This window comes from Stegostoma tigrinum, chromosome 3 (genome assembly GCF_030684315.1).
Source record: "Stegostoma tigrinum isolate sSteTig4 chromosome 3, sSteTig4.hap1, whole genome shotgun sequence".
NCBI lineage: Eukaryota > Metazoa > Chordata > Chondrichthyes > Orectolobiformes > Stegostomatidae > Stegostoma > Stegostoma tigrinum.
Window position 1 is genome coordinate 38,604,217 of NC_081356.1, and position 8,517 is coordinate 38,612,733.

Here is an 8,517-nt window from a genome sequence, read left to right on the forward strand (position 1 = left end):
ACCCTGGCAAGCATCAACTAGCCAGTCCATTGCTCCTACTTTAAATTGTAGGAAATCAGATGTTTTAAAACCACCACCTCCTTTACCGCCTTCCCCCAGAGCCCACCAAAACGATACTTTGCCCTCTCTGGCTACATGAAAATTCTCAACCTGCAAAAGAGAAACAGAGATAGAATAGGCAGTAGAAGGGTCCCGACCCGAAACGTCAGCTTTACTGCTCCTCTGATGCTGCCTAACCTGCTGTGTTCCTCCAGCTCCACACTTTGTTATCTCTGACTCCAGCATCAACAGTTCTTGCTATCTCATAGAATAGGTTTGTTGCTTTCTGTAGAACAACTGAATGAACTGCAGACCTGTGTCTTTCTGGGGTCTTTAAGTGAAGTGTGGCGACCAAGGCGGAAGGTGGTGAAAGAATGGACTGCCTTACCTTTCCTCTTCCGCACTGCTCAGTGGTGGTGCTCCAACGTGCTGGACCATGTAGGTTACTTAGCACCGCCAGCCACACTCGCTACCTAAGTGGCCAAGTTTTCGAATGCAATTGATATTGATGGAATGGGAATTTTTCAGGGTCGACCAACTTCCAGATTGCAAGAAATTCTGAAACATATGGAGTGGGTTCAGCAATTCTTCTTGAAAATTTTAGAGTAATTCAATCCTGGCAGAGTACGTGTGTGTATACGGAGTTCTTCCCCGGGGGCGTATCTTTCAGCCCCGCGGCTCGTACTGCACTAACACTGGGAGAGCAGGGGGCGGAGTAGTTTGAGGGTGACTGACAGAAGGCGAGGAGCCCAATGCTGGACTCAAACCTAAAGGAGAGAGCGCAGCCTGGAGCTTGTGCCCCCGTCTGCATGCAGCTGGAAAGTCCGTGTGAAGGTCTCTCCCGAGCAGAACTACCTTGAGCGATTGTTGACTTGCATCATATACAGTTGTTTCCGCACAGATGACAACTGTTGGGAAACCGCATCCATTAATCCTCATTGTTTTGCCTCTATTTATGCAGGGTAAGGGCACAATAAAAATATAGTTTGCAGATTGATCAGAAGTAAAATAAGAGATTATTGCATAAAATGTTGATATTGTTTGCAGATTTAAAGAAGATGTATTGCAATTTATATTCTGCACTCCTTGTAATATTTCGGTTTCTGTATATGTGTGTATGTTAAGGTTGCTCTTCCTCCAAAGCGGAGGATAGGCTGTTCCGGAAGATTTTCCGCCGATATAATCAGTACATCAGGCCGGTTGAGAATGTGTCTAACCCGGTGACTGTACAGTTCGAGATCTCCATCTCACAGCTGATCAGAGTGGTAAGGGATAAAGACTAGGAGTGAGCTTTGTATCAGAACTTAATGGCATGTGTGCGTTATGGACAGTTCTGTTCTAAAGTGTAATCCACTTTGTTTGCGTCCCTTTTTTTTGGTAGGACGAGGTCAACCAGATCATGGAAACTAATCTTTGGCTGCGACATGTAAGTGGTGCACTATACATAAGCAATGCTACCCGTGATATGCAAATACAACATCTTGCAACATCTGTCTCGGGCACATGTACGTTCATCTAAACTAGTTTCTCAGTAAAGTGAACCACATCAGTCTTAACTATTCGATAACCTCGACTCTCTGGGAGGTGGAATCCCTAGCCCTTAATTCATCGCACCCCATTTTGATCACACAGACCGACAGATGACACTTTACAATTTGCATCTAAAACAGTTGCAACAGAAAACCTAGTTCTTTGGGCCTGACTTAAACTCTGTGTTAGCTAAAGTCTCACCTGTGTCTCACCAGCTGTGTTTCAGTGGGATATTGCACTCTTTATGACTTGACTGTTTCAAAGTGGCAGCAGTAGGCCATTCAGCTCGTTGAACTTGCATCATCGGGGGTAAGGATGTTTCCGTGTAAAAACATGCCCAGTAGTGGAAAAAGAGCAGGGGAGTTGCACTATTTCTGGTGACCAAAGAAAGAGCCGCTATATCCACAATCGGCTAAATAGCCTCCTTCTGTGCTCAAGGTTACATTCAGATAGCCAGAATATTTTACTACAAAGGCAAAATACTGCAGGTCCTGTAAACCTGAAATAATAGAAACCAGAAAGCACTGGAACTACCTTACAGATATGGCAGCATCTCTGAGAAAGTTAATCTTTTGAACTGATGACAATTGTGATGAAAGGTCTCTTTGTAGCTTGATGACTATAAATCCACCATTCAAGCACTCCAATAAGCTTATAGTAAGTCTTGCCTCAAAAATACATTGTTGTTGATCAAACAACTTTCTTTAAAATGAATGCTATATTTCGAATTCATCTTGTTATTTTCAACAGATCTGGAATGATTACAAACTGCGATGGAACCCAGCAGACTATGATGGGATTGAATCTATTAGAGTGCCTTCTGACCACATATGGAAACCAGACATTGTGCTGTACAACAAGTGAGTTTCACATGACCAGTAAAGCAGTCTCAATGCTTTAATCTATGTCTGCAGATATTTTATTGATACATTAACCACTTTTGGACCCTTCTCCTTTGCAGTGCTGTGGGAGATTTCCAAGTTGAGGACAAAACAAAAGCATTACTCAAATATGATGGAACTATTACTTGGATGCCTCCTGCCATTTTTAAAAGTTCCTGTCCAATGGACATCACCTATTTTCCTTTTGACTATCAGAACTGTTCGATGAAATTTGGATCCTGGACCTATGACAAAGCCAAAATTGACCTTGCCATCATTGGGTCCAAAGTAAACTTGAAAGATTTTTGGGAGAGTGGCGAATGGGAGATCATTGATGCTCCTGGATATAAACATGATATTAAGTATAATTGTTGTGAAGCAATTTATGTGGACATCACTTACTCATTCTACATACGAAGACTCCCCTTGTTCTACACAATCAACCTAATCATCCCTTGCCTATTGATATCCTTTCTGACCGTGCTAGTTTTTTACCTACCCTCTGACTGTGGCGAGAAAGTCACTTTGTGTATATCAGTCCTCCTCTCCTTGACAGTATTTTTGTTGGTTATCACTGAAACCATCCCTTCTACCTCATTGGTGATTCCTCTGATTGGTGAATACCTTTTATTTACAATGATCTTTGTCACTCTGTCCATTGTTATAACTGTATTTGTTCTAAATGTCCACTATCGAACTCCAACTACTCACATTATGCCAGGATGGGTGCAGAGAGTCTTCCTGCACTTCTTACCCAGAGTGATGTTGATGAAAAGGCCTTTAAATGAAAAGCAAGCTGAAAACGCTAGGAGCAGACAAAAGAAAGCTAAGTGCCCCCAAACAAATTGCACCAGCTATATGGAACATAGTGACTTCAAGATTAACAAAGACCAGCCAAAATTCCCATGCCAGCACTGCAAACAGCCCAGTGACGATGCTTCCTATAACTTTTCCAGGCACATCAGCCCACAGTCACTCGAGACTCTGTTAGGTGTCTCACTCCTTTCTCCTGAAATCCGTCAGGCCATAGAGAATGTCAAGTACATTGCAGAAAACACAAGGAGCCAGAATGCTGCCAGAGAGGTAAGTGGACATCGGAATTATTTCTCGGCTGGATGGCCAAGAAATAAGCAATAAATTGCGTTGCTTCAGCAGCCACACTGCTTTGTTTCTTTTATGCAAATTAGTGGACATGAAATTAGCAGCAAAATAATCAGACATATGGCCCAATTGGTTCATCCTCAATTAATCTACACTATTTGTCTCAATTGCTTGCGGTATCATGTTCCTATTTTAAACCCTTACTGGATAAAGAGGTTTCTCCTGCATTTCCTAATGAATTCAATAATGCGTAATTATATTTATAACAGCTAGTTTTGGTTTCTCCTCACGTTTTCTCTGACAAGCCCTTCATAATGTTCTAGATGCTCTATCAGGTTACAATAAACCTTTTCTTCCCTCAGGTTAAAAACAAATGGCCGATTAAATCTTTCTTGACAGTTACAACCTCTAAGCTCTGGTATCATCCTGTGAATCTTACTTATGCTCTTTTCAGAGCCTATACCCAGGCAGGAAAATCAATAGCACAGACCATGTTTGGTCCCCAAAACCCCCAGTTTATGTTATTCTCATCGGAAGTGCCAGTAACATCCCTATTCTGTGTTTTTCCAAAAGGAAGTTCCTACAATTGCTTCCCACGCAAAATTCAATCAGTGGCAGAAGGAATGAACTTCCATTTGTAAAACAAAACTCAGTAGTATGTATTACATTCATGCTACGAAGCAGTAAGTAACTTTAGTATTCTTCATGGATAATAGAAATACAATCTTGGTCAATTGCAATCTGTGCCAAGCCGAAAAATCAAATTAAAATCCACATAAGTATCCATAATCTAGTGCTGTTTTACTTCTGAGACATCTCATACAAGCACTGAGAAATTAACTCCATTTCCAAACATCTTCAATGCTCCTCTGTATTTATATCTTTATATCGTTTTTAATGCATATTTACTTTATACTTTTATGATTTGCAGGTAATATATCCATCTATTTAAATTCTTGGAAAATCTCATCACCAAATCAGATCATTCTTGTTTGTTTCTATAAGTGCTAATGTCAGTGTCCTGTTCTTACAATGTACTGATTAAATAGAAGAAACCCACCACCTGTAGAGTTAATGTTGTTTGCTCTTTTCGCAAAATATAGTAAGGTCAACTTATTTCTTTAAAATCACCAAAAAAGCAACATTCTAGTTATATACATATGTTGGCCCATTATTGGGACTAATTCTAACCATATTCAGATGAATTTAGATTCTTGATAAGTGAGGGGATGCAAGATTATCAGGAGAATGTAGGAATGTAGAGCTGAGGTTGAAATCAGATCAGCCATGATCTTACTGAACAGCAGAACAAGCTTAAAGAACCAAGAGGCCTGCTCTTGTTTCTTGCAAAAATGTTTGTACATTTAACTTTGATCATATTTACACATTTGCTGTAAATGCTGAAAAAGCATATATTTGGGTAGTGCCTTACATGATTTTAGAAGATTCTGAAGTACCTTATGGACAATCAATCACCTTTGAAGTGTAATCACTGCTTTAAAGTAGGGAAACACAGCAGCAATTTATGCATTGCAACAACTCTCAGATAGAGTGAATGATCAGATAAATGATATTTGTTGAGGGCTAAATAATGGTGGGGCATCCCTATTGCTCGACTTCAACTAGTGCTGTTGGGATTGTTGTGTCCACTTTACAGAGCATACAGGGGTTGAGACCCCATAAAGCAGGGTATAAAGCCTCTCAATCAATGTTTAAGGTACTTTGTAAATTGCAGCACTGTATTGACATGCCAGCTTGGATTATGCCCATAAGGTGGTGGAGTGAACATTGAATCCAAGCACCTACTTTCTAAAGTGAGAATATGCCACTGAGTCAAGCCCACCAGTTTTCAGGACAAAGCAATATAAAATCTGCAGAAGTAAGGGAACTTGTGTGCATATTTTTAGTAAGATAATAGTAATACTGCAGAATACTTGGACTTAAAATAGAAAAGAAAATGTAGGCAAGTTTAGTGTTCTTTCTTACGTATATAATATTAACCTCAAGGTTTATCTGATTCTCAACAGTCCATAGGAACTTACTATTAATTCTTTATGAACATTGGTCTAAATAGAGAGATGAACTTATTTATTTGATTCAATAGATTTGCATTTTGAAGTTGAATGCAACAATGGCATGATGACAGAGGCTGATTGAGCAAAAGATAGCAAAACCAATCAATTGAATCTGTTTCAGTCAGAGCTATGCAAACAGGTCAATTTGCAAAAATCAACTTACAAGCAACAACTTTACAGCAAGGAACTGAATAAGAAGTGTTTCAGAGTCAACATGGAGGGATTGATGGGGCTCTTGCATCCACTGAACAGATTAAATCCTGTTTCTAAAACATTTACGATGTAATTACACTCACAATCATTTAAAAGTAGCACTGGAGTTCTGCTACACATGTTGTTTCAGGGCAAATCATTATCTTGATTCAGTTTACAGTCTGAACTACAGTGTGGAAAGCCAACTTTAAACTGTAACATTATCTTGATTAGCTAAGTAAGGTCTTTCAGTGGTCTTTCGGTCTTAATCCTACTGTTTCTTTTCTAGTTTCTCTAGGAGGAAGTACAGCGTAGGTTTACATGATTAATGCCTAGACTTCAGGGATTACGCTGTGAGGACAGATTATATAAATTAGGCCTGTTTTCTCTAGAGTTAACAAGGTTAACAGGGTGATCTGATCGGTCTTCAAGACATTAACAAAGAAAGATGAGATAGGTGTAAACTATTTCCTCTAGTTAGGGATTCTAGAACTAGTGGGTATAGTCTAAAACTTAAGCCCAGAACTTGCAAGAAAATATTAGGAAGCATTTCTAGACACAAAGGGTGGTAGAGTTTGGAATTCTCTTTACAAATTACTAGATTGTTGTTAGTTTTAAATCTGAGATTTTTTTTGTTAAGCGAAAGTATTAAGGGATATGCACCAAAGGCAGATTTATGGAGTTAAGCGACAGATCTACTGTGTTCTCTGTGTTCCTATATAGTGATAGGGACACCAGCGGTATTTTCAGTATACTATTAATCCAGAAATTCAGGTGACATTCTGGAGACTCATAGAATTGGTCAAAGGCAGGTGAATGGAATTAGTTCACAGATCAGCCACAAACTTTTTGAATGGGGGAATATGTCATTAGGTTAAATTGCCTCAATCTGTTCCTAGGTTCCTGTGTATTTGCTAAATGAACAGAAATAGTATGTTTTTGGTAGTAGTGTTGCAAAGGTAAGTATAGCCTGATACTCTCTGTACTGTACTGAGAGAGTTATGCACCCTTAACAGTAGCATCTTTCAGGGGCAATGTCAACCTTATGCTACATCGACCCTTTTAGGTGGAAATGTCCTATTCAGTGAAAATCAAGGGAATTCTCCTGGTGTCCAAGCCAATATTTTTCTCTTAATCACCCCAGAAAACATTCTGGCCATTCATCTCATAGTTGCTTGTGGGGTCTGGCTAAATTTCTCAATATTACAACAATGACTATACATTAAAATACTTTGTGATTTCGGATCACTAATTTGCTTATTTAATGCCATGTATCAGCATCAAGATTATACCATATCTTGGAGAATGTTGAAGGGTAATTCATTGGACATAAATATTCAGGCAACTCAGGTTATCATCAATAATAAAACTACATAAAAATGCTCACTTTGAATTTTGCTCCTTTTGTTTCTTACACTTCTGAAATAACTTTTCTGCTTGATATCTTTTATTTTTAAAATCAGAGTTTCATGGAGGGATGGGTTTGGCTATTAATTAAGCATATTTCTAATAAGTGGGTTAACATTACTGTGCTCTGTTCATGTTTTGCAGGTGGAAGATGATTGGAAATATGTAGCGATGGTAATTGACCGAATATTCCTGTGGATATTTGTTTTAGTTTGTATACTGGGAACTGCAGGATTGTTTTTACAGCCACTGATGGCTGCAGAGTAAATCTGGTGTCTTATTTCAAACCAGTGAAAATCGTCGGTGTTAAGATTCAGTGTACATAACACCAGGGCCATCTGTCACACCAGAACATACAGATAATCAAACATAGCATGGGAATGAAAAATGAAAAACTGTTCCATTGAAATTTTTGTCTTTTATACCATGAATTTGTTAGCTGTTGGCAAAATAATAATTCTGTGACCTCTTATGTGTAAAACCATAAATCACTTTTCACTGTTCTGTATTAGAATGCCAATAGGCCATGGACGAATCTCCTATATTATGAATGATGTCATGATAAAATGTATTACTTATTAAAAATGTATCCTTTAATGTTTCAGACTATATCAGAAAACATATTGTAGATGTTATCCTTCTTGTAGCTCTCATTACCTTAATGACTGTCTTTTTATTGTAATTGTTCAGTATCTTTCTGCAAATTGATGAGAGCATCAGGTAATTTTAAAATTGTGAAATAATACAATTAAGGAAGAAAATGAACATGCAACAGCTAAAAATACAGACGGTTAAAAATCACTGCTACTGAAATAAATGGATGACAATATTAGTTCCAGCCATTATAATATTTTTATTTTATCCACATTGAATGTTTCAGATCTGAAATACAAATGTAAGCTAGAGATAAAAAGGTGGATGAACACAGCAGGCCAAGCAGCACCTTAGGGGCATAAAAGCTGATGTTTCGGGCCTAGACCCTTCATCAGAAATGGGGGAGGGGAAGAGGGTTCTGAAATAAATAGGGAGAAAGGGGGAGGAAGATCGAAGATGGATAGAGGAGAAGGTAGGTAGAGAGGAGACAGACAAGTTAAAGAGGCAGGGATGGACCCAGACCTAGGGGTTCAGATACATAGTTCTTTAAAAATTGTGTCATAGGTAGATAGGATGGTTAAGAAAGCATTTAGCACTCTTGCCTTCATTGCTCAGACCTTTGAGTCTAGGAGTTGGGATGTTATGTTGACGTTGTACAGGACATTGGTGAGGCCTCTTCTGGAGTACAGTTTCCATGT

At 38.8% G+C, this 8,517-nt stretch overlaps 1 protein-coding gene across 1 annotated transcript; it reads left to right on the forward strand.

The window, feature by feature from the left end:
- Positions 1 to 775: 775 nt before the first annotated feature.
- Positions 776 to 8,153, forward strand: chrna6 (cholinergic receptor, nicotinic, alpha 6). The gene is made up of 6 exons (XM_048525023.2): positions 776 to 1,001; positions 1,165 to 1,304; positions 1,421 to 1,465; positions 2,320 to 2,429; positions 2,531 to 3,533; positions 7,370 to 8,153. The coding sequence occupies exons 1-6, from the start codon at positions 941 to 943 to the stop codon at positions 7,490 to 7,492; spliced, it is 1,482 nt and encodes a 493-aa protein (XP_048380980.1). The 5' UTR covers positions 776 to 940; the 3' UTR covers positions 7,493 to 8,153.
- The last annotated feature ends 364 nt before the right edge of the window (positions 8,154 to 8,517 follow it).

Excerpts from the sequence above, each read along its gene's own strand:
- chrna6 (XM_048525023.2), top strand. The coding sequence starts at position 941 with ATGACAACTGTTGGGAAACCGCATCCATTAATCCTCATTGTTTTGCCT. Across the intron at positions 1,002-1,164 it reads TTTGCCTCTATTTATGCAGG|GTTGCTCTTCCTCCAAAGCG; the intron begins GTAAGGGCACAA and ends GTGTATGTTAAG. Across the intron at positions 2,430-2,530 it reads GACATTGTGCTGTACAACAA|TGCTGTGGGAGATTTCCAAG; the intron begins GTGAGTTTCACA and ends TCTCCTTTGCAG.